Source organism: Girardinichthys multiradiatus, chromosome Y (assembly GCF_021462225.1).
Source record: "Girardinichthys multiradiatus isolate DD_20200921_A chromosome Y, DD_fGirMul_XY1, whole genome shotgun sequence".
Lineage (NCBI taxonomy): Eukaryota > Metazoa > Chordata > Actinopteri > Cyprinodontiformes > Goodeidae > Girardinichthys > Girardinichthys multiradiatus.
Genome location: NC_061818.1, coordinates 20,808,744 through 20,835,772, shown reverse-complemented (window position 1 = coordinate 20,835,772; position 27,029 = coordinate 20,808,744). Strand labels below are relative to the sequence as shown.

The 27,029-nt window shown below is 38.8% G+C and overlaps 1 protein-coding gene across 1 annotated transcript in view; it reads left to right on the top strand.

The window, feature by feature from the left end:
• Positions 1 to 3,926: 3,926 nt before the first annotated feature.
• The window catches only part of LOC124864077 (brain-specific angiogenesis inhibitor 1-associated protein 2-like protein 1), a 50,901-nt gene continuing 27,798 nt past the window's right edge, over positions 3,927 to 27,029 (top strand). Inside the window, exons 1-4 of the mRNA XM_047358699.1 lie at positions 3,927 to 4,254; positions 7,523 to 7,598; positions 7,851 to 7,937; positions 20,313 to 20,374. Of these exons, the coding sequence (XP_047214655.1) occupies positions 4,204 to 4,254; positions 7,523 to 7,598; positions 7,851 to 7,937; positions 20,313 to 20,374 (276 nt within the window). The 5' untranslated portion in view covers positions 3,927 to 4,203. The remainder of the gene's footprint in view (positions 4,255 to 7,522; positions 7,599 to 7,850; positions 7,938 to 20,312; positions 20,375 to 27,029) is intronic.

Sequence of the window (27,029 nt, the reverse complement as noted above, 5' to 3'; positions counted from 1 at the left end):
AAGTAGATTTAGCAATCTCACTTCCCCTGGACAAGTCACCAGTCCATCGCAGCGCAACACACAAACATCCATGTACACACTCATTCACGCATCTAAGGGCAATTTAGAGAGACCAATTAACCTAACAGTCATGTTTCTGGACTGTGGGAGGAAGCCGGCTGCAGGGTTGCACTGTTGGTAGCACTGTTGCCTTGCAGTGAGAAGGTCCTGTGTTTGACTCCTGGCCCGGGGTCTTTCTGCATTACGTTTGCATGTTCTCCCCATGCATGTGTAGGTTCTCTCCGGGTGCCAAGGTAAGGGGGGACTAAATATAAATCCACACTTTTCAGATTTTCATTGGTGTTTGTCTGTTACATAAAACCCAAATATTATACAATACACACATTTGTGGAAGTAACAAGACTATGTGGAAAGGTCTAAGGAGTGATGAGTGCTGTTCAAGACACCATACTTATAAATTACAAATTGAATTAGAATAACTACAACTCTTATTACATGAGGCAATAAATTCAATGAGTTATACACCCCTGGCATCTATTATACAGATGGACCAAATCAGGTTAAATGCTTATACCTGTAAGTAAAAATCTTTTCTTTGTCCTTGAGAAATTTAACTGGTTATTAATGACCCTCATGTTGCTTTACTTAGCTTTACATGCCTTTTGTATTGATTTACACCTACCCACTGGGAGGCCATCAGGAGAGACATGATGCAGAGGATACCAACAAGAGAGGAAAGAATACTTAGGCCTAACACTCACATTGGAGCTTTAGATACTAATTACACTGTGTGTGCCACTTAGCAGCATTTTGAAACCTGGGAAAGCAGCACTAGACATTCAGAGCCTGGGGGTACAGTCTCATTCTGCATTCAGCTCCTTTGGCAAGCCCCCGATGGCAACAGAGAGCTTTCCAAAGTCTTGAACTCAAATGACATTTACAAAATAAGGCCTTGGCATATTTGCTCTCACTGTTGCAACACGTGATATTTACAAATGCTTGGTGTTTGATTTGTTGGCTGCTTGAATGCAGCCTGTGTGAATTTCGAATGGTCTAACAGGGGACTTACTGGAATTGATGATGCTGCTGTGTCAAAATACTAAGTTTAATTGAATTATGGAAACCAATACTATATGCTTATAAAAAACAAAAAACATGTCAAGAGTTGGTAAAATGCGTCAGATTATGAAACCTTTCTCAGCTTGGCTGTGAGGGACACCTAGTGGTAGATCATGATATATTGATCATCAACTGCAAATGCAAAAAAAAAAAAAACGCTTTGAATTTATATCCTGGGAAAAACTAATTAATTAAATAAGCAGTTGAGAGCTTAACCATGTCAAAGCACCTCTGATTTATTCACATTAATGTGTCAAAGTTCTGAGAAGTGTCAATCTTGTGAAGCACTGAGAGCAGACTTATCTGAAGAGCAAGCCAAAAGAGAAAACTGAGGGAGAGGTTAAAAGCAAGCAAAACTAAAGGACGTTGCAGGAATTTGTTTTTAGCATGTTTATTCTGATACCCCTAAAAAACTGTCCTTAGAAGTTACCTAATTATTATATAGACCCGACTTATGTGTGGTTTGATCTTAGTATAAATCCAGCTGTTCTGTGAAAACCTCATACATGTTAGGGAATATTCGTCAATAAACATCATTGTGAGGACCATAGAACTTGCTAAACGAGTCAGAGATTAACTTGTGGAGACTTTAAAGCAGGGTTTGGATATAAAACAATATCCCAAGAGGAATTTTTAATCCACCACCAAAAAATGAAGATCAAGCACAAATGCAAAACTACTGAGACATAGTCATCCATCTTAACTGACTGAGGAACTGAGGAGTTGGCAAGACCCCGATGGTAACTGTGGAGGAGCTGCAGAAATTCAAAGCTCAGATAAGGGAATCTGTTGACTGTACTGTTATACATGCACATCACAAATCTGCCCGTTATGGAAGAGTGGAAAGAGGAAAGCCATTGTTAATAGGAAGTCATTACAGGTCCCATTTGTAATTTGCCTCAAGGCATATAGAGGGTACAGTATGCCCGAAAGAAGAGTAAACTGAAATTATTTTGCCTATGTGTGTTGAAAAACCTCCTTTTGCTAAATCCATCTGGACTGTGAAACACGATGGTCTCAATCCGGAGTTGCATATTTTTTAAGCCAAGATCTTATAGATGATATGAGAGATGGAATGTTGGGCAAACTCTTCTCCAGTACAACCCAAAGATTTTCAGTGGGGCTAAGCTCTGAACTGTTTGGTGGCAAACCCACTTTTGAAAGCGATGTTTCGTGCTCCTTGAACCACTCTTTCACAGTTTGAACCTGATGAATCCTACCATTGTAGTCTAGGAATATGCCTCAGCCATCAGGAAAGCAAAACTTCACTGATGGAATAAACTGGTCATTCAATATAATCAGGAAGTTGGCTGACCTCAGGATTTGGGCACCTATTGTCAAACAAGACCTGACTAACTGCAGCAACCCCAGATCATAGCACTGCACACACAGGCCTGATCTGTAGCCACTAAGCATAATTGGAGCATCCCTTCATGCATGTCTCTTCTTACCGTGATGCACCCATTTCTCTGGAACAGGGTAAATCTGAACTCTGAGCACATGACCTTCTACCATTGCTCTAGAGTCCAGTCTTTATGCTTCTTAGCAAACTGAAGCCTTTTTTCAAATTAGCCTCACTGGATTTCTTAGAGCTACACACATTTAGTCCCAATCCCTTAAATTCCTATTTGTATGGGCAAACAGAAATTGAGTTCTGAAAATTGAGTTCTGCTATTGTTTTTATATGATTTCACAATACATTGTAGGTCATTCAAGATTTCAGTCATACAAGATATTTATCCGACCACAATTCGTCCACAAAGATTATGGTTCCCCACAAACCTTACAGTTTTTATTTACTTCATTAACCAGTTCTTAACCCATTTTAGCAGTTTCAGCATAATGCATGTGAATAATTTTACCAATCTGAAACAGATTAACAATTTTTCCATGGCTTACTGTATACTTTGGGGTTTAATAACTTGTGGCCAGCTGAAATATAATAATCCGTGCTGTAATTATCCAATGGGAGACTATTTACCTAATTGCGTTGTTAAATCCAAGTGGTGACTTTAGTTTTTTTGGACAGGCAGTGCATGGCACACTTTTCAGATTTGAATTTGTAATAAAATGTTAAAAACTATAACACTTTATTTTCTCTTCAAAATTATGCACTACTCTGTGATAGTCTGTCTCCAGAAACCCTATTAAAGTATACAAAAGTTTGAAGTTGTAGTTTCATAAAATTGTATAACGTTTGACGTATGAATACTTTTGCAAGGCACTATATATCCGGAAAGTATGTCCGTGTATGAACAATGCGCCTCCAGGGGGCGCCCGTGCCCCACAGTTTGTCTATTTTTTCCATCTGTGCTGCCTGCCATACAGCTACAGGTACATTCAAAGACTAAATACATCAATGTTTTGAAGAAAAAAAAACATGTTTTGTTATAAAGTTAAAGCTGATAACATTAAATATATAAATCTTGCTTAAACAGATGAATACACAGAGTTGTTTTGAGTAACTGGATCAATTAAAAGTGCGAAAATCAAACAAACATATCTACATTGGGGAAAGCTCGTCTCACTCTTAGATTATATGGAAAGTATGTGTCCCTACAAGGATTTGTTAAAATAATAAATACAAATACAACAAAAATTTAATTTGAGATTTAGGTTTATTGTCACACTAAGAATCGTTTCCTAGTTTAGTTAAACAGATGAGTGTGCGAGTAAATAATCATTATGAAGTTTCATAAGAGTTACAAAAACAGTTAAGGGTTAAAATAGGCTAATAATACCTCCCTCCACAGGTCTCCTCCCCTTCTGTGAACTAGCTACCTACAACAAGTTTGACAGTTCAGGCTTTTAGTGCCGAGCAGCAGTGGCAGCGACAGAAAATTACACTTTCTCCCATTGAAGTCGGATTTTGTCTTATTTCTGTCAACATGTGTGAGTTTGGCGTTTCCTGCTGGCTATGAAGGAATCTATACGTCCGTAGGTTTTGGTCACTTCTTCTCCTGGGAGTCATTCTTTCCTTTTTTTGTGGGGGAGTTGGGGCTCGCGTTGGTGTTGTGTCTGAGAAACAAGTTTGAGGAAAATCTCTCTTTTTCCATTTATTCGGGCGTCGAGAGGAGAATAAAGATGTCGAAGAAGGTGGAGGAAGCGAACAAGCTCGCCGAAAATACATACAAGGTGGGTATATGGCTACTGGTTTAGATGGGAAGCTGGGAAGACAACAGGTGCGACCACGACGGGGGAGAAAATTCCTCCATACCTACACGTTCATGCGGCAGAGCAAAGCTGGAGAGGTGTTAACTAATTAAAAGCTGATTCCTTCTTATTTTAAAAGCGACGTTTAATAAACTTGACATAAATGGGAATAGTTTTTAGTTTTCACTGGCAACATGGCAACTTGTATGGATGAAGATAAACTATTATAAGGACTAATTAAATATTAAATTAAATATAGCTGGCTACCTAAGTGGCCTGTTTAGCTCTGCCTTTTTTAATCTTACTGCATGTAAACGCTTCAAAGCGGTTTTCCAGCAGGTTTTGCCTGAGTTTAGAAATCTGGTTTTTGGAGAAGTGAATCACTGGTTTTGAGGAAAATGGCCCCACCCCGTTTGTATTGTTCCATTATGAAAGCGCTGCCTTTTAAAGTTTCAGCCTTATCTCAGGCAGCATATGATTAGAATAGTGGTTTGTTTAGGCTCTAAATAAATTGCTTGTAGGGATGTATTTAATTTATTTTGGTTATTATAGCTATCAGCGGACACACAAATAGCTATCTTTAGAAAATAAAAATATTACACAAAACCAATACAAAAATACAGTAACTAACACAAAAAAAAACACAAAACAGCCGAAGAGGGTGGCTGTTCAATAGACTGTATTCAATTATATCAATGGAAAGCTTAGTGGAAGGAAAAATTGTGGTAGAAAAAGTTGCAAAAGCAGTGGGATTGTGCTAGTGCTTCAAGAGGCGTTACACATGGAGGTAACCAGGACATAGGCTACAACTGTCATCATCAAAATTAACTGTGTGTAACAGATTTATATCACATCAGTTTCGCTTTTGGAATTGATTTACTGAGGAAAAAAAACTTTTTAATCATATTTAAATTATTTGGGATCCACTTGTAGGTTTGATGCAGAACAGTTTCAGTTCAAATGGGCCCCATACGGACCGGACCCTAGATGTGTTGCCTAATTTAAAATTATTTCCTTAATACCATCAATGTGAAACTTGACTGACTGCAGTGTTGGACCCAGAAAAGAGCTCCATATGGTACCCAACTGCTTTTGCCAATATGCAAAGCATTTTGCCAACCCAACTGGGTCCCATATGACATTGTGAGTGCAATCCATATAGGAGCCACATACACATGTTGACTGGGGTTTAAGATGTTCTGGTAGTAACAGAAAAAAATAGATACTGACAATAAGCAATCTCAATGGTTGCACACCATTGAGATTGAGGTTTTCCCTGTAAAATACCTCTTAAATATGTTTTCTTTAAAGATGGTTGAGACTGAAAAGAAAAAAAAAAAAAAACATCAACACTCTGGATGCTACTCTCCACAGGTAGCACATTAAAGGTCTATAAAGAGCTAGAGTGGGGGGAAAAAAGGAGAGTGAAGGCTTTTCTTACAAGCCTTTAGTTTTTTTGAACAGCTTTTATTTACCTGGCGTATTGTTAGGGCAGCCCCCGCAGCAGCTCATTGAAGTGGTGAAATTCAGGAAAAAGACTCCAGGTTTAATAATTTAGGCGCCTGTGTGTTTTGTTTGGTAAGATTATACAGCAAGCTCCTCAGCAGCTATCACCTCTTGCTTAAGGTTAATGGTAATAAAATGCTTATAACCATTATGGAAACTATGTGGCTTTGCAGATAAGGTTTGCACATTTCATAATGTGAAAGTCTGACAGAATAACAGCTTCTGTCTTTGTAGTTGGATTATTAGATATATAATTTCATAGCACAAATTATTTTGATTGTATAATTTGCAACATTTATCATATTCTGAGAGACATCTTTAGCTTAAATGTTACTTTCTGACTTAAAGGTGAGAATCTGACTTGGGTAATCATTACATGACTCATAAAATATTGATTGGGTGGGTGACTTGGTGCGCTTCACTGCGGTTCGATCATTTGTAGACATGGATTTACACCTAATCTAAGATTTTATTTAATAGGCATGACTCTGGTAGGATGCTACAAATTTATTCTTACATTTTTTCATCTCATTGAGGTTTGTGAAGGAATGCTAGAAATAAAAATTGCTCCTAGTGTTTTTCCCCTTTTATGCACTGTGGAAATAATGTCTTTAGGTTCTTTGTTTTTGGTTTCATTTACCATTTTTGACTTGTTGCATCCCTGTCTTTAATCGAGATGTAATAACTCATAACTCAGTTATTAGCACTTTTCAGATAATCTGTTAGGATGGATAGATGTGCCTTGAGATGACATTTGTTATTTGGTGCTTTAAAGAAAAACTAACTAACTGAATTGAATCACTAATGACTATTTTAAGACAAAATACTTGGGTGGTATGGACCACTGTTTACTAGTTGTGCATCAATGCAGTCAGTCAGTTTCTACCGCTTCTTCCATAGAGGGTCGTGGGAAAGCTGGTGCCTATCGCCAGCATTCTATGGACGGGAGGCGGGGTACACCCTGGACAGGTCGCCAGTCCATCGCAGGGCAACACAGGCACACACAGGACAAATAACAATGCACACACTCATTTGCGCCTAAGGGCAATTTAGAGAAACCACCTAACCTAACAGTCATGTTTCTGGACTGTGGGAGGAAGCCGGAGTACCCGGAGAGAACCCACACATGCACAGGAAGAACATGCAAACTCCATCACTACATCCATTCATCCATAAATTAATGCATCCATTAGAGCTACACAATGTCAAGAAAACATCTAATTGCAATACTGTTGCTGAATATTGCCATGATGATACAGATTACAATTAACTCACAATGTTTGGCTCTTTCCTTTATTTTTCTTCATCACAATGTCCTCACCATGCTGTGAGCTAAAGGATCTCAACCCCTAATTAAATATACAGGTTTGCATTGACGGAAAAGAAACTCCTTTCAACAGGCCACAAATATTATTGGCACAATAAATTTGCATCTCAAATATATTATCTTATCAAATATTGCATCCAAGCAGTCCTATGTGATTGCAGGATTGCACACAATGATATTGCAATGATGATTGTGATTCAGTATACAGTATTGGTGGAGCCGTACAATCTATAGATCAATATGTTCATCTTTAAATCTGTCCGGCCATCCATCCATAAATCTGTACGTCCATCTATCCGACAATTTGTCTATCCGTCCTTATTTGAAAAACCCACTTTTGTATTGGCTGCTTAACATTTTAATCCCGTTATTCATGTTTCATAAAACGCCTTTCTTATGGCCACTGTGTTCTTGCAGAATGTGATGGAACAGTTCAACCCAGGACTTAGGAACCTGGTGAACCTGGGGAAGAGTTATGAGAAGTCCGTTAACGGTGAGCTGGGTTTCTTATTTTTATTTGTTTACTGTAAGACAAGGCAAGTTTATTTGTACAGCACATTTCAGCAACAAGACAATGCGAAGTGCTTTACATGATGTATTATTTGGTTTGTTTTGCTTTTTCGGTGCACTGATAAGCAGAGTTTTGACAGGTGGACACAAATTTAATAAAATATAATACATCTTCACATTTTCTGGTTCTCAACCGTTACGGACACCTCTCACAAACATTATATCATTTTTCCAGCTATGTCCATGGCAGGAAAGTTGTATTTTGATGCACTGTCTAAGATTGGAGAGAATGCTACTCGGTCTCCTGCCTCCAAAGAATTGGGTAAGTTTCTATGTTGCTCTGTTCTCTGACTTTCTCCTGGGATTAACAGGGAAAATGTGTAGACTGTGAAGATGGCACTCGCTCATGTGGAGTTACTGGTTAGTGTTTTTTTTTTTTTTTTGGCACCTCTAAAAGGTAAAGCAGACAAAGTGTCATAAAAAGGACTCCGTACTAAGTAGCACCACCATTTTTGGCAATTTCTTAATAAAACAAAAAAAGTTTCCGACATGTTTGATGGAAATGTTTCCAGTAGGTTTGTTGCAACTGTGCTTCATTTTGTGAAGGGGGCTGCGTTGACTACATATACGGTCTGGATTTGATGTCAGTTTTTTTCTAAATCTCCCTCGCTATCCATCCCCAAACATTTTCAGTCAAGAGGGATGCCCGCCTCACAATCCTGCCTCACAATCCTGCACAAATCAGGCTTGATTATTTTATTAAAGGAAAAAGCTCCCAAGATCTTGGAGGAGACTCATCCACTGTGCTGAAAACTCTGTAAGGTAGGAAACCAGAAGAACAGTTAAGGTTTTTGTTTTTTTCTTATCAGAGAATGCAGCTTTCTTCCAACTTTCAGTGTACATGTTTGGTGCTCCCTTGGAAACTTTCCAATTGTGGGGTAGGAAGAGATGTGACCTTTGCAGTCAGCATCAGTAGGTGCCTTAATTTTGGTTCAGGATCTTCCTGTGTCTTCACAGACAACCTGTTGGATAACCTGGATTTTGCTTTTATCTACAGGCAGCCCTGACGACATGAATGCCTGACGGAAAACTTAAAAGCCAGATTCATTGGTGGATTTTAACCTTTTAGGGTGATGGTCTTTCGATCAGCTAATAAACAGCCAATTTTAGTTTAAAAGTGGTTTTTTTTTGGGGGGGGTGGTTTTTTGCTACTTGCTCCTTTTTTGTCTTTTTTCTTCTGTTTTTTGAAGATATACTTACAATAAGCTTTATGTGTAAACAGGCGCAGAGTTTAGTCTTCTGGTTGTTTCTGTCCAAATCCCCAGCCTCACCTTGCTCCTGTCCAGCATGCAGTCCAGAGATAACGAGGACTCGCCTCACTGTCACAAGTGGCACTCTTTCATTTAGCCACTGTATGCCTCTCTTCTCCCGCTGGGGATTGGGAGCTAAACTGCTAATTAAATTCTGCAGCACATTGGGAAAAGCCACCTGTTGTTTCGCTGGCGTCCGTTTTCTGGCACCACTAAAAACAATTTTTAAAAACTCTAAAATGTTTTAACTTGGTTTACAGACTGCTTTTTTCTGGACAGTTTTAATTTGTGGTAGGTTTATGTTATAGTGTGATTATAATTTATTGTTTTTGTTTATATCTTGTTGTCTTTTGCATGTATTATTGGCTGTTTTGGACAGAATAGAAGATTTCACTATCGATTCATTTTGCAAAAAAAAAAAAAAAAGGGAGGTTAACATAAATTCAAAAACAGCTGATGATCATTGATGTCAAAAATGGTTGAATGGTGTCATTAACAATTCAATAACTGGCTTAAAGATGGAGTATGTGGTTGTATATTTGGATGTTTATTGAAGACTCCATGTGTATTGATGTATCTATTGGGGTCCACTGCTGCATTTCTACACAAATAGTCCATAATATCCCAGCAATTGTTGCCTCTAGCAGGTTGAGATCCGACTGATGTGTCATCATGCCAAACTTGGGCTTAATGTTGAACAAGGATCCTTGAACAGCTGCGGTCCAAGATGGTGGAGGCTTCCCGCCGTGCTGTTTCCTTCAGTTAGTCATTTCTCACAAAGTGCAACGCATATGTGTGCCTTGTTCCTCAGCTGTAGCTACTGCCACAAATAGATTCAGTCAAACTCTGGAGGCAGATCCGTTTGAACAGATTTACACCTACATTTTATGCATTCAGACGTTTGTGTTGATATCCACTGAAAAATATTGTAATTGGGGCTGAGATGAATGCCCTTCAATGCCACATACAGCTTGATGCTTCTGACTGAAGGGACATAAACTGCTTATTATTCATAAATACATTTAAAAACCATGTTTAGTTAAGTTGTCAGATGGTCTGATATGCAATTTAACGATTATGCTTTAGATAGAAAAAATCTTGTGTGCATCAACAGATGGTCGGCTTACTAAATACATTTTTAAGGGTGAAAGTCACCTTTTACATGTGGATATCTCCAGGACCTCTAATCTGTGACAGATAAAGAGAGCTGTACTGTACTGTCATGACGGGTCACTACTGTCTGTGTCATTATTTTGGATAATTTAGAAAGTTGGTGAATAAATGCAGAGTTTTATGTCATCTAATGATTGCTGACTGTAAAACCAGGTGCTTTGTGATATGACGTCTTCAGACTCAAAGGCCAGTAATATATGTAAATAAGAGAGTGTCTACATTGTCATTAGGAACTTGCTCATGGATGTAGAGCAGCTGTCCTGTAGAAACCTGAGCTCCACTGACACATTGCCAGAAACCAGATACTCTTGAAAGAAACTGAAGGACCTCTGCACCTTGTCCTGCTACCTTCTTCTTTATCATCCCTTTATCCCCAGTTCCTTCCACACCAACATTTACAGTCATATCTGATCTCTCACAGGGCAGCAGAAAGTTGTTTGTGGCTCAGGTAGAATTTAATTGAGATTCAGTCGCAGTTGGTCATTAACTCCGTTTTCACTATTCAGCATTTACAGCATTCAGCAGATGTGTGCGCTATGACTTCTGGTCTTTATAGCGCGTATACTTGTTTACCTTTTTCTAATAATTACTTTTCCTATTAAAAATGAATTGGACAGGATTTAAATCATTCAAACACTTTGTGCTCTTTGAAGGCTAACTACCTCCCTCCAATTTGACCTAAAAACCTCATTCAAGCTTCAAACTAAAACACTGGACCATTATGAAAAGATTCAGTTTTTTTATATTTTTTGCACTTGTTATAAAATTACAGTTTAAAGGGGACATATCATGCTTTTAAATCCTTCGTTTTCACACTTAAATTAAGTTGTGGGCTATTTAAAGTGGAACTGCAATGCTTTGGTCTGAATTCCTTGTTATCGTAGCTCTACAGGCTCTGCATTTACCCCTCTTCTGAGGTGTTTGAGCAACTCGTTTTGGTGCCGTCTCTTTAAATGCTACTGAGGCACTTCCCACCCCGCCCCCATCCAGGTCCACTCCAACCCGTTCGGCCAATTTTTAAGTTTAATAACAGAGAGACAATTATCTTGCCGCACAGAAACAAGACAAAAACGGCATAAACAATGCTAAACTGTTTATGTAGTAATACAATTCAAAACACTCAGTACAGGAGCTAAAAGCAGCACACAGCACTAACATGAGCAGAAGGCACAAAGCTACAGCTATCAAAACAATGGCTAGGACATCATATCAAACACAAGTTTGTCATTTTAGCGTTATTTGCAGCTTAAGGAACTGACTCCTTAATCAGATGAAGTCTTTCAGCAAATCCTTTTTATACTGGCGGAGGTTGCTAAAGGCGCTTGTCCTTGCTTCATACAGACAGAGGAATTTGCCCACTGATTTAGGAACATTTTCATGAATAATAAAATATCTGGCACTTTGAAGAGGTTCTGATGCTGGGGGACGGTGTAATGAATTGAGTGGTTAATACACCCAACAACTGAACATTTAGACCTATCCACTTGCAGCTCCAGCATTCTGGAACTTGAACTTCAAAATTGCAGCGAAAAGTAAAAATGCCAGATGCTGGAAACTGGTTAGCCGGAAGTTCATGACCTTATTTAGTAGTTTCACGGCAAATACTGTGACGTAATATTTCAAAAAACGTAATAGAGTATAGAAAAAACTGAACAGATTGAAAAATATGACCATAACAGAATATAAAGATATCTACGCAGCACCTGGAGAGAATACATTAAAATTTTCTGCATTACAAGTACACAAGAAAATGTATTTAAGGGCTAAAAAGGTGAATTTTGCGGGATATGTCCTCCTTACTGAAGTTAAGTTTAAGTTTGTGGTCAAATGCTGCATTCATGTTATCCGTGCATAGCTGACAACCTCACCCACTCTACTGCTCAGCTGCAAACATATTCTTCCTCCTGTTGCAGGTCTAACAGTAAATGAACACTTTATTAATCAGAACAGAGAAAATTTTCCCCTTCTTCACATAGTGTTTTCTAAATAAATATTATATGTAATTAGACCATGTTACACAGCAGGTTTAACCATTACATCAGCTTATCTTTGGAGTTTCTGACAGGTTTCTTGTAAAAGTTGAACTATTTTAGTGTTTGTGTATATTTCTTCAATTAAACTTGGCAGGGCTTTCTGTTTCCCTGGGTTTTTCATAAATTTTCAGTTCACCCCTTTAGCTTATAGCATCACACTTCATTTTAACATAAAAACATAATTTTTTTGGTTTTATTTAGTTGTGACAATAAGGTTGTTATAAGATCAATAAAAACACACATTAGCTGGTGTTTAAATGGTATCTGGTACGTTTTTACATAATCCTAGCATGGTTTGCATGGTGTGCCAAGTGACTGTCACCGATGCAAGGATTAGTTTGTCATCAGTCAAAAACAGTGGAAGAACCGTTTCTTTTTATGTAGGCTACTGATCAAATGTCATCAAAATCAGCTCGAAAAAAGGAGGGAGCTCATTTTTATCCAAGAATACTTGATTGCTGCTCTTTTTACCTTCAGACAATATTATTTAGATTTTACTGAGTGATATATTCTATAGTAATCTGCATGACCAATATTTATAGGTTCCCCTGATGGAGATCAGTCTAAAGCCTTGGAACAGATTCCTTTTTTTTTGTCTTGAGAGATTTGCATAATCTCACATTGACAAATGTAGACAAAGTTACAGTTCAGTGGCTCTTGAGGACTAGAGACCCCCGCTTTAGATTAGCCAGAGTTCTGGAAGCCTGATTTATTTATTTGTATGATTTAGGTGTGGTGACTGAGATGGAAATAGAGGAGGGTCGATCAGTAAAGGTTGCAGATTAACTATTTCTGCATTGATTCTTCCATATTTTGCTGATTATTATTCTTTTTGAAGACCAAATGACAATGCGATTTTAGTTTCCCAGCAGAGCCCAATTGGGTCTTTATTTATTTATTGATGTTCTTCTGCTGTTTCAAAGAGTTTATGGTGTCCTTCTTAACAAGAGGCTCTTGGGAAGCGACAGGCCCACAGCATCACAGATTATTATCCTATGCTTCATTGCAGTTTTGGTTGTTTTAAACATTTTAAGTATTGCACAAACTGCAGATTTGGGCAAGTTTTGAAGAGTAGGAATGTTCTTTAGACACCTTCCTAAATCAGGATACTTCGGCCTCACTTGAACGGCATGTTCCCTTGAACTCGGCCTATGTTGCATTTTTCCCCATGGAAACAGAAAGTCATGCATTACTTATTTGTAGTTAAAAATGCTACATTTACAATTATCTTGTAAACATTCTTGTGGGTATTTATAAGAACAATTATTTCCTTGCTTTTTAACAAACTTTAGCGTTGTTTTTAAATAGCACAGTTATTTCTGTAGAATAAAGAGGTCATTCATGAGAAGCTACATTTTTATAGCAATCAGCCTTTGTATCCTACTGCTCTAAAGAGTCCAGCCCCATTTTTACAGCCTGGGCAAACAAGCCTGCAGGCTATGGGTGTGGGTTTTCTTATTTGTTGTTAGCTAATGGTGGTGGGTTGCATTTGGGCGTCTTGTCATCATGACACACTTTTTGCCCTCACAAACTCTCTGATTTGAGCACACCTGTTTCCCGGCAACATTTGATGCCGATCGTGACGACAGTGAACAAATGAGTGGGACCTGCTGGAATGAGACTGTTAATGGCAGTGGCGTTACAGAAACGAAGCCATTTTTCTATGCAGTGAATAATTTAAAACATCATTACTTGGATGCACCGCACATCACTCAAACAACAGACTTATGTGCTGTGCAAATAAACCTGTTTGTCCGGTATTTAACTCAGAACCACACCTGCTGACATTTTCTTCCTGTAAGGGAATATTAAGACCTGGGCCGGTATTCACAAAGAATCCTAAAACTAAAAGTAGATCCTAGTGACGTCATTCTCAGAAAAATCTTAGAATTTCTTGAAGTCCAAGATTTTTTTATTTTAATTTTTTACCTCGGTAAGATAAACGTTTTTCACAAAGCACCATAAGATGAGTCCTAAGGTGAACTAATGTTAAAAGTTGTGAGGGGGACTTTTAGTAAGCCTAAGAAGGGAAGATGGTGGAGAGAAAGGAGAGATATTCTCTGTACAATAAACAGTGAATCAACAGTGAATTACTAAAACGCGACTGACTCTATGCAGGGATCCAGCCCTTAATAGTCAAGTAAATGAACACATAAACTTCTTTAACAATCATACAATTATTAATATAGAAATAAGGTCATCTTATCATCTCCCTAGGGGGAATTAAACTGTTTCGGCGGCATGAAAGATGCACCTCTAGTAAGGTAATATTAGAAAGGATAAATAAAATAAAAAACAATAATGAATAACCATGAAGAAAAAGTGAATAAAATTACGAACACAGTACAGAATTATTTAAATATATTCAGACTGTAAAATGCTTTTCAAAAATTTGGAAAAACTTGAAAATACATAAATACAGACTAGACAAGATAAAGTACAATAATCTAAACACTATATACATGGAAGTAAGATATAAATGAGGTGAAGTGTTTGCTGTATTGTACATGATGATGTCAGTAGCCTACGCCTAAATGGTCATCTACAAGTCCCACCTGTCAGCGGAGAAGTTCGCTTGAGTGCTGCAATCTCCTCTCTAGCTTCTGATCGCAGCAGGTACCAGCCCTACTCACAGACCAGGCTGATGCGTGAAAGCAATGGGAACAACAGACTGATCTGAAGTAGGAAAATTACCAACATGGCAAGTAAACATAACAACAAGCAAATCAAAATAATGACGAGCATGTAAATAAGCCACGTTCTGACATTTTGATGCTGTGTGACAATTGGTTTCATTTTGCTAAGTATCATCATTATGATTTACGCATTTCTTAATCCAGTCAAAATTCTATGATCAGTTAATTTCTCTGTAATTATTACTAGGATCCGTTGTTTTTGTTTTTTTCTAACAACCAATCACGGCTCTTAGAAGACAGCGTCACATTGCTCAGAGTCACTCTCAGCAGCTAGTTGAATCACTCCTAAGCTAAGACTCCTTGGAGGCTAAGATAGGAGCTCTCTGAAAGGACTCTGAGAATCTTTGTGAATACGGGCCCTGGTGTATTAGACATCCAGGCCTCCGCAGTTATTTTATTCCTGGTTTTATTTTTATTCCATCGAGCTCTGCTCTCATGCAGTATTGACTTTTCTTATTTTTTGCCAACATTTTTCTCTAGTCTCATTCCTTAACAATTTTAATTCGCACCACATACAATGCTTTAACACTCTTGTTGCTCCATTTATCTTCCCGTTAGAGGCTGAAATTTTTTGCGAGAGTCCCACGGGTCACGGGATTCCCATAGGAATTCTGCGGGACGGGAGACAGCATCAGTAAAGATCACGTGATTGGGACGGTACAGGATAAAAAATGTAGGGGAACAGACGGGAGCTGGAGCTAACCAATAGGAGGGAAAATAAACTAGGATCAATTGTCTTTGGAAATGTAAAACTGAGACTTTGTTATAAACTTTAAGAAAAAAAAACTTGGATCATTGTGTAGTTTTTTTTTCAAGAAGCCTATACTATAATGCGAATCAAACGAACTACATGACCCAGAAGCCAACAGTGCTTCTGATCGATGTTTTCCACCTGCGTTCGGAATGGAGGGAACAAACGCAGGTGGAGAACTGGACGTGGTAAAATTGGATTTGTAACGTAAAGTCAGAAATAAGGACTTATCTATTAAACTCATAGAGCTGACAGGAAAGTCGTAAATATTACCGAACTTCAGGAGAGTTGAATGTAGCGGTGTTAACACGCAGTCTGCTGCTTGTAAAACGTGTTTAGTTGTAATCAAGTTCACCAGTGATTAAGGGACACTTGTAAGGCAGATTCTGGATTAAATCAGTCCTGCATCTCTTCATTCATCAAACCAAAAGTACCAACATGTGTCAAGTCTCATCTGACCAGCAAAATTGCTGCATGTTTTCTAAAGATTTAAGAGCCTTTGCCACAGTAGAAGGGAAAGGTACGGAGCCCGTGAGGGGACATGGGGAATTTTTTTTTGCGTCCCCACGCAATACTTTAGCGTTCGGCCTTTTGGAGCAGCAGCACAGATGACAAACTGCTCATAAAACAAACAGCACTGATATGTCATTGGTTTATTTGTCATATGCAGGTTAACACGCAGTAAACAATGCGATTAATTGCTTAGGATAAGAAGAACCGTTCAAATCACGATAAAAACAAAAACACTGCGTACAAAAAAAAGTACACATCATGCAGCAGTAATGAGCAAACAAAGTGTCATAGATGTGGTTTCGTGCAGTTTTATTGTTCAGTAGTTTGTTTGACAGCTTGTGGATAAAAACTGTCTTTTAGTCTGATTTGAAGATAATTTTATTTAAGGCTGATTTCAAAATAAAACTCAATAAATCTCAAAACGGGTGTAGTGTTTGTTTCATTTTTGAAGTTATCTGGTTTGGAAACTATCCCACAAAGTATTGCGAGATAACGCAAAGACTATTGCGTGGGGACACAAAAGAGAAAAAATTCCCCCATGTCCCCTCGCGGACCTCGTTGAAAGGCTTCATCAAGGGAAGATATTAAATAAATATGTTGTGAAATAGAAAAAAATTGAATGTACCATTAAATGTACAATTTATTTAATACATCATTAAATATTAAGTGTACCACTAATTACGTCATGTCGTCTTTAAAATTATACTTAATTATTCAGTGGCACATTTAATTGAATAATAATCCATTTCATGATATAATGGTACATTTATTGTTTCTAATGATGTATTAAATAAATAAATGGTACCTTTAATTTAATGGGACATTTAATGTTACATTTCTTTCATGTTACATTTACTTCACTTATGAGACATTCACAACATTTATTTATTTAATGATGATTTTATTGTATTAATTTTGTCCAGTTTGACCCTCCATTCTTGATGCCTGTATAGGAGGTCATGTCAGAATTTGAATCAGGTGTTCTGGAGCAGACAAACATCTAAAACCTGCAGGGAAGGGGTCCCTGAGGACCAGGGCTGTGAACCATTGAGGTACAGTTTCTAAATTGTGAAGGTAATGCCTTTTTGCCTTTCTGTTCACTGAGTACAGTTCTCTTACTAGGTGCATTTTTCTTTCGTTCCAGCAACTTGAAACATAAAAGTGATGTCATTGTTCAAAGGAAATTATCACTTAATAAATGAGTAAAATATAACTATGTACATTTTGTTTATTCAACTAAGATAGGCATGGTCTGTTTCCTTGTTTGATATTTTATTATTTCTTCATTATTATTCTTTTTACTTTAACTGGCCTTTACTACAACTAAAAACAGGGACCTAACTGGTCCTTCAAACAAAGAAATTGCCAAAAGACTAAATGAAGAAAACAAAAATGGGAGAGTCACAGGACTGGGAGTCGTTCTGAATGGGAGCGGGACGGGAGTGGGAGTCAATTTACCAGGAGTGGGATGGGACAGGATTTTTTTCGTTATGCTGGCCTGGGATTGGGATGGGACAAGACATTTTTCTGTGGAGCGGGATGGGACAGGAGAGAAAATCCACTCCCGTGTCACCCTCTACTTCCCGTCTCTACCTCTCTTTACACATTCTTAGCATTATTTCTTATTTGCTCCCCTACTGCCCTAAAAGCCTTTGCATTTCTGTCTGTTTCTGTTTTAAAGCCTTTTTTTTCCTTCCAAACTGTTGGAAGTCTGACAGCCAGTTTCACCATAAAGCAAGGTGAGGCAGGGAAGGTGTGGTGTGACAGCCAAGGGAAGGGTGCTGTTTACATACTGATGCATGTACATCTCCTTGTGAGATATCCACCTGGCAGCAAATTTATTGGCTGTCAAGTATTGAATTTGCTGCCAGGTGGTTGTAAACATGATTTAAGGTCCTTGGACTGTGTTCACCTTCGAAACCAAACTAGGCATTGAAATGAAGCTATAATCATCTTTATTTATTTCAGGATAATCCAGTCTTGAATTTCTTTTAAAAATCTCGAGTGGATGCCTTTCCCTGTGCACAATCAGTTTTTAGAAATTACCTTGAGGTCATAGTCTCACCCCTAAATGCATAGATTACCAGTAGACTTGCTTTTGGCTGCTACAAAGGAGGCCTTGCAAAAGTGTTCATGCTGCTGAAAGTTTTACGTGTTGATGTTACAACCCTATTTTTGTCTGTTTTTCTTTGCAAAACGGCTCCAGCTCAGTCAGGTTGGAAGGAAAACCCCATGGGAACAGAGATTAATTCATGCAACAAATGCTTAGGTCGAGACCTTAGTTTGACCTGATTTCAATACATGAATATGCTTTTTCTAGACCGTTTAACCATTCAAGATGCAGAAAGATTGTTCTGTATTTGGATCCATCCTTCTTCCCAATAACTGTGATCAGCTTCCCTGTTACTCCCCAAAGCATGATGATGCCACTACCATGTTTCACTGTGGGGCTGCTGTTTAGGCTGATGTGCAGTGCTAGTTTTCCACCACATGTAGAGTTTTGCAAGTAGGACAGGGAGTTCAATTGGGGTCTTATCTGCTGTGAATACCTTCATCCACTTGTTTTCTTTGTCCCCTGCATAAAATGGACAACGCTTTCAACTTCTCCACCACTTTATCCTTGACCTTCCTGTTGTGTTTCTTGGTTTTCAGGATCCTTGTTTATCACCAATGTTAACTAACCAACTAACAGAACAGGTGTATTTATACTGAAATTCAGTTGCACACAGGTCGACCTTTTCCAATTAGGTGACTTCTTAAGTGAATTGGTTACACTGTATTGTTTTGGGGAGTATCAGCGTAAAGGAGTGAGTAGAAAGGTATGCCTCATTTTTGTATTGTTTTAATGTTAAAAACCACATAATTCTTCTTCCTTTCAACATTATGCACTTCTTTGAGTTGGTCTGTCGTATAAAATTCCCCCAAAATACATTGTAGTTTATGGCTGTAACATGGATATAAAGTGGAGAATACCAAGACTGTGAATATAGCAGCGTGAACACTATTTGGAAATCATAAAACAAATAGTCATAAGTCTTGTTCTGTGACAACAGGAAATGATCCCCAGCACATATCTGACATTTTAGTTACATTTCACCAAAATAGGGAAAAGCTGCTGTTTTCTGGTTAGCAAGGATTATCTACTTTAGCTTTATTGATTCACTATTCTTCTTGTTTTGCCTGCATCAATAAAGCGATGCGTTCCTGTGGGGAAAAAACAGCTTAACTCAAGGCCGATGAGTAAAGTTGTTTAAATCTGTGAGCTACATTGCCCAGAACCAAAGCAGTCTGGCTGCATGGTTAAAAAACAAACACAAGTCATTGGGAAGGCTGCCTCACACAAAGTGAACTACCTGATAAAATCAAGCTGTTCAGTTCCTCTGCAACAAAAAGCAGTATCAACAAACCAGTTTAAGTATATAGTTACCAAACATGTAATGGTTTTACGCTGATGATTTATTGGGATTTTAAGGGATTTTGATGTTTAAAACATTTGAAAAGTTAAATTGACTTAATGCCAGTCAGTTCATTCACAGTTTGCTGTACATAAAAATCGTCATTGAGCTTAATTTGTTCTCCATTGGAAAACTACATAAAAGCATAGAGACAAATCCAAGGAAAGGTAGTAAATTGGATAAAAAAACATAGGTTCGGAAGTTTCTTCAGGGCATAGCCTATTGCTGCCGAGCTTGACGTGTCATTTTGATCCAGTGCTGAAGGACATCAGATAACCAACCCAATGCAAAACGCTTTAGATTATAATACGGCATGCACATAACTTAGACACATATTTTTTGTAATTTAAAATTAATAACTTGGTCTGATCATAATATTTATCTTATTTCCTTCATAATCCCAATGTAATTGCTTTATAGCACTTGCAGCAACAAACGTTTATTAAAGCTGTTTTTGATTACCCAAGCAGCAGGTGGTGGAGTTTTTCTAGGTAAGGTACCTGTAGGCCTTTTATTTGATGTCAAACATAATGGGCTTTTATACCTTTGGTCTCATGAATGTAAGATTTTCACAATTACTTTGACTTGTTACACTGTAGTACAGTTCATACGGTACACACTGTGCTCCTTGCCAGGTACATTGTTGTCGTTGTGCAGTAAGGTTCAATAAGCTTTATCTTGTAGAGCAGGAAGGATTGAAGGAAAAAACAAACATGAAAAAAGTCTTCTGACATTAACCTGTCCCTTGTTTCTTTCCACTTCTCAGGTGCAGTGCTGGTGGAAATCTCTGAGGTGCACAGGATGGCTCATCTCGAAATGGAGGAAAATGTAAGTGCCACAGATGCTTTTAGACTCATACAGATTGCCAGTTTAAATGTTGTCTGATCGCTCAGTGATTGTTACCTAAGCCTGATGCATTTTGTCAGACACACTCGCTCTGTAAACCTGTTGCTCAGTATATTTCCACAGCAACATGCTGTTTCTGACGCATTCAACCGGTAGTTCTTTCTTGCATGCCCATAAATAGAAAATACCTCGCCTCCTTTCCCACCTACATGTACAGTAGCCACATGGGCAACTGAAATATAAAGTGTTTTAATGACGATGAGAGCTGTTCTTTATTTTTTCTTTGAGTACAAGGGCAAGTCTAAACAAGCCCTGGAAACAAAACATCAGCTGTAGCTGTTGCTTTGAGATTCATTAAACTTGTATCTGCACATGCACATGCTTCCCACTGATTTATCTGAGTGTGTCATGGCTGATTCACCCCCTGGTGTTTTTCCGTAAGTTTGTGTTGTAATGCAGCTTGATTGGACTTAGTAACGTACATTCCCTTTCAAAACAATTAATCACAACTCTACCATCTGTGCTTTCTAATAAAAAGATGTATACAGAAATTTTATTACAGCCTACTAAATAAGACAGCCGACAGTCATTGACACCCTCCACATGGAAGATTAGCCACAAAATATTATTGCTAATTTCTTCGGATTGCTGTACTCAACCATATTAATGGAAAATTTAGGGAAAAGAAAAAGTCTTGGAGAAAAAGGTGCTCAGCCAACAGGTATACCCACAGCTACAAGAGGAGTGTGAAACTAAGCCCTTTCAAGAGTTTGGGAAAGATTCACAAGTTATTGAGCTCAAAGGAGCACCACTTGTACACCCCAGCCACAACTCCAATTTGAATGCACTTTAGACGTACACATCTGCATTTATCACAACTCTTCACATTACAACAGACCCACAGGGGTGGCTGGGTGTGGCACTGGCTACCCCTGGAATCTGATTGGCCACACCAACCAGAGCTGTCAATCAGTTTATATAGCATTTACAGTGTTGACAAATTAGCACTTTGTCACTTTGACTTTTATTGACAAAAGCATCTAACGCCAAATCCCGCCCGTTTTTGCTAAACTAACAGCAACTTTCTGTGGAAGAAAATCGCCACATGAATCAGCTGAATCTGTTACCACGCGCAGCTACAGGCTGGCGAGTGTGAGCGTTGCAACCGTGGGGGATGTTGGTGTTTTAACACCCACACTTTTCCTACAGTGCTTCCAGTCTCTTTCCTCCTCTATCCCGTTCCTCTCCCCCTACCTCTCCTGTTGAAACCTGACACTGGCTGCTGATTGGCTTTCCTGCCTTAAGTCCCACCTGTCTTGTGTTTGTTTTACGATCAGTTCGTGCTGAGGATACATCGAATGTAGCAACACAGAAGTTGCTTAATGCTAACATATTGTTTCTCTGGACGTGCTAGGATACGTTAACCAAATAAAGCAGCCTCTCTGTCATGTCAGTCAGATTCATGACATTGTCAAGCTTTGAATTGTCTTTTTGTCTCTTAGTATAATTAAGATGCAGAAAAGAAAAAGGCAAGAGAAGGCTGACAACTTTTTCAAGAGAAATCCTGGAAGTGATAATACTGTAAAAAGCTAAAAGCCTTTTTAAATGAAAAAATAACAAATATCTTTTTTGAATTAAGCTTTTTGTGTAAACTGAGCCATAAAGTATTTCAGTCATTTTAAGCCAAATCTTTACCACTGCCCCATCTGGTTTAAGATGGGCAGTTTCAGAGAGAGCACATGAAGGTTCTGAGGTCAGTAATTCAATTAATGTAGGTTTAAAATATGCTTTAGTTACAGTTTGTGAAAGAGGTCAATTGAAGCAGACATACAGGTCCTTCTCAAAATATTAGCATATTGTGATAAAGTTCATTATTTTCCATAATGTAATGATGAAAATTTAACATTCATATATTTTAGATTCATTGCACACTAACTGAAATATTTCAGGTCTTTATTGTCTTAATACGGATGATTTTGGCATACAGCTCATGAAAACCCAAAATTCCTATCTCACAACATTAGCATATTTCATCCGACCAATAAAAGAAAAGTGTTTTTAATACAAAAAACGTCAACCTTCAAATAATCATGTACAGTTATGCACTCAATACTTGGTCGGGAATCCTTTTGCAGAAATGACTGCTTCAATGCGGCGTGGCATGGAGGCAATCAGCCTGTGGCACTGCTGAGGTCTTATGGAGGCCCAGGATGCTTCGATAGCGGCCTTTAGCTCATCCAGAGTGTTGGGTCTTGAGTCTCTCAACGTTCTCTTCACAATATCCCACAGATTCTCTATGGGGTTCAGGTCAGGAGAGTTGGCAGGCCAATTGAGCACAGTGATACCATGGTCAGTAAACCATTTACCAGTGGTTTTGGCACTGTGAGCAGGTGCCAGGTCGTGCTGAAAAATGAAATCTCCATAAAGCTTTTCAGCAGATGGAAGCATGAAGTGCTCCAAAATCTCCTGATAGCTAGCTGCATTGACCCTGCCCTTGATAAAACACAGTGGACCAACACCATCAGCTGACACGGCACCCCAGACCATCACTGACTGTGGGTACTTGACACTGGACTTCTGGCATTTTGGCATTTCCTTCTCCCCAGTCTTCCTCCAGACTCTGGCACCTTGATTTCTGAATGACATGCAGAATTTGCTTTCATCCGAAAAAAGTACTTTGGACCACTGAGCAACAGTCCAGTGCTGCTTCTCTGTAGCCCAGGTCTGGGGAATGCAGCACCTGTAGCCCATTTCCTGCACACGCCTGTGCACGGTGGCTCTGGATGTTTCTACTCCAGACTCAGTCCACTGCTTCCGCAGGTCCCCCAAGGTCTGGAATCGGCCCTTCTCCACAATCTTCCTCAGGGTCCGGTCACCTCTTCTCGTTGTGCAGCGCTTTCTGCCACACTTTTTCCTTCCCACAGACTTCCCACTGAGGTGCCTTGATACAGCACTCTGGGAACAGCCTATTCGTTCAGAAATGTCTTTCTGTGTCTTACCCTCTTGCTTGAGGGTGTCAATAGTGGCCTTCTGGACAGCAGTCAGGTCGGCAGTCTTACCCATGATGGGGGTTTTGAGTGATGAACCAGGCTGGGAGTTTTAAAGGCCTCAGGAATCTTTTGCAGGTGTTTAGAGTTAACTCGTTGATTCAGATGATTAGGTTCATAGCTCATTTAGAGACCCTTTTAATGATATGCTAATTTTGTGAGATAGGAATTTTGGGTTTTCATGAGCTGTATGCCAAAATCATCCGTATTAAGACAATAAAAGACCTGAAATATTTCAGTTAGTGTGCAATGAATCTAAAATATATGAATGTTAAATTTTCATCATGACATTATGGAAAATAATGAACTTTATCACAATATGCTAATTCTTTGAGAAGGACCTGTATCTGGCGATGCGCAGCTTTATTCACCCTTAGCTGCAAAAGCTTAAAGTCGCACTCTATGCATTCTAATATTAGCCAGGGCAATTTGACATGTTCCTTTGAGAAAGTGCTGACGTAGTGAGGACTTTTAGTATGGTTCAAAAATGTCCTGTTCAGTCTAGAACGAACGGTTTAAAAACACCTTTGTGGCACAATATACACACGAAAACTGCTATGAATCATACTTCAATATTTTTTTTTTGCTTTTTGTTGTTACAAATCTCTTGAACAACTTCAGACTTGCTCAAAACTAAATAAACCCAAATCTTCAATAACTTTCATGATTTTAACCCTTTAAATGCCAGTATAATGTGATTGTTTATTATAAAAGAAAAAACCCTACAAAAAAGTTATTTTAAAAGCTAATTTGATACAGTAATTCATTTCATGGAAGGAATTCAAACACATTATATAGACTCAGATATTTTTAAATGTTTAATTCTGTGTCTTTTAATAATTATGGCTTATAGATAAAAACCTTAAATCCTGTATCTCAAAAGACTAATAAAAAAATTATTTTTAACACAGAAATATCAACCTACTGAAAGGTGTGTCTATGTATTGTACAGTATGCACTCAATGCTTGGTTGGGGCTCTTTTAGGCATGAATTGCTGCATCGATGCAGCGTGGCATGGAGGGTATCAGCCTGTGGCTCTGTTGAGGTGTCAATGAAACCCAGGATGCTTTGTTAGGGGTCTGAAAGCTCATCTGCATTGTTGGGTCTCCCATCTTCCTTTTTGACAATACTTCCAAGATTATCTGTGGGGTTTTGGTCAGGAGCGCTTGCTGGTCAGTTAAGCACAGTAAAGCACATGGTCGTTAAATCAGGTATTGGAAGTTTTGGTAGTGTAGGCAAGTGCCATCTCCTGATGAAAATTAGAATTTTCATAAAGTGTATCAGCAAAAGGAAGAATGAAGCGGTAGATGACATGACTGACTTTAAAATGAATAAAACAGTGAATAAACACCGACAAATGACTTGGGTCCCCAAATCACCACCAACTGTGGAAACTTCACACTGGACACCTCAACCAGTTCGACACACCACTGGGAACCATAGGCCACCAGACAAGGGCCCACAGTCCGAGCCTGTGCTCGAGCAAGCAAAGGCCATGCATCCTGAGCACAGCCCCCCCATCCGTAGTGTTTGAGTGTGTGTCTGTGGCAGGGGCGTGTCTAAAGTTATTTTCTTGGGGGGCCAGGCAGAGGCACAGATTGTAGAAGGGTGGCACCCTGAAACTGTAGCCTAACTGTAGTCCAAGTTATTATAATTTCGTTCTGCTTTTGTTCTGTTATGTTACTGTTTTTTAATAAAAAGGTAAAAAAAAATTTGACTGTCCTAAAGCGGCCAAATTATATCTCCCATTAAAAAGCTTCAACCCTATGGCATCAATTTATTTTTAGTAGTTGTTTTTGTTTTTGCACTAAATTATTTGTATTTTCTGTATGCAGTATATGTTATGTTTTGTTCTGTTTTGTTTTAGTTTCTTAAAAAAAAAAAGAAAACAAACTTCTGGCCATATCTTAAAATACATCCCCAAAACATTTAAAGCTAAACTGGGAACTTTCTTAACACGTACACACATGCACCCAGGATGGAAATAAGCATCACACACACTACTGGTCCTTCTCAAAATATTAGCATATTGTGATAAAGTTCATTATTTTCCATAATGTAATGATAAAAATTTAACATTCATATATTTTAGATTCATTGCACACTAACTGAAATATTTCAGGTCTTTTATTGTCTTAATACGGATGATTTTGGCATACAGCTCATGAAAACCCAAAATTCCTATCTCACAAAATTAGCATATCATTAAAAGGGTCTCTAAACGAGCTATGAACCTAATCATCTGAATCAACGAGTTAACTCTAAACACCTGCAAAAGATTCCTGAGGCCTTTAAAACTCCCAGCCTGGTTCATCACTCAAAACCCCAATCATGGGTAAGACTGCAGACCTGACTGCTGTCCAGAAGGCCACTATTGACACCCTCAAGCAAGAGGGTAAGACACAGAAAGACATTTCTGAACGAATAGGCTGTTCCCAGAGTGCTGTATCAAGGCACCTCAGTGGGAAGTCTGTGGGAAGGAAAAAGTGTGGCAGAAAACGCTGCACAACGAGAAGAGGTGACCGGACCCTGAGGAAGATTGTGGAGAAGGGCCGATTCCAGACCTTGGGGGACCTGCGGAAGCAGTGGACTGAGTCTGGAGTAGAAACATCCAGAGCCACCGTGCACAGGTGTGTGCAGGAAATGGGCTACAGGTGCCGCATTCCCCAGGTCAAGCCACTTTTGAACCAGAAACAGCAGCAGAAGCGCCTGACCTGGGCTACAGAGAAGCAGCACTGGACTGTTGCTCAGTGGTCCAAAGTACTTTTTTCGGATGAAAGCAAATTCTGCATGTCATACGGAAATCAAGGTGCCAGAGTCTGGAGGAAGACTGGGGAGAAGGAAATGCCAAAATGCCAGAAGTCCAGTGTCAAGTACCCACAGTCAGTGATGGTCTGGGGTGCCGTGTCAGCTGCTGGTGTTGGTCCACTGTGTTTTATCAAGGGCAGGGTCAATGCAGCTAGATATCAGGAGATTTTGGAGCACTTCACGCTTCCATCTGCTGAAAAGCTTTATGGAGATGAAGATTTCATTTTTCAGCACGACCTGGCACCTGCTCACAGTGCCAAAACCACTGGTAAATGGTTTACTGACCATGGTATCACTGTGCTCAATTGGCCTGCCAACTCTCCTGACCTGAACCCAATAGAGAATCTGTGGGATATTGTGAAGAGAACGTTGAGAGACTCAAGACCCAACACTCTGGATGAGCTAAAGGCCGCTATCGAAGCATCCTGGGCCTCCATAAGACCTCAGCAGTGCCACAGGCTGATTGCCTCCATGCCACGCCGCATTGAAGCAGTCATTTCTGCCAAAGGATTCCCGACCAAGTATTGAGTGCATAACTGTACATGATTATTTGAAGGTTGACGTTTTTTGTATTAAAAACACTTTTCTTTTATTGGTCGGATGAAATATGCTAATTTTGTGAGATAGGAATTTTGGGTTTTCATGAGCTGTATGCCAAAATCATCCGTATTAAGACAATGAAAGACCTAAAATATTTCAGTTAGTGTGCAATGAATCTAAAATATATGAATATTAAATGTTCATCATTACATTATAGAAAATAATGAACTTTATCACAATA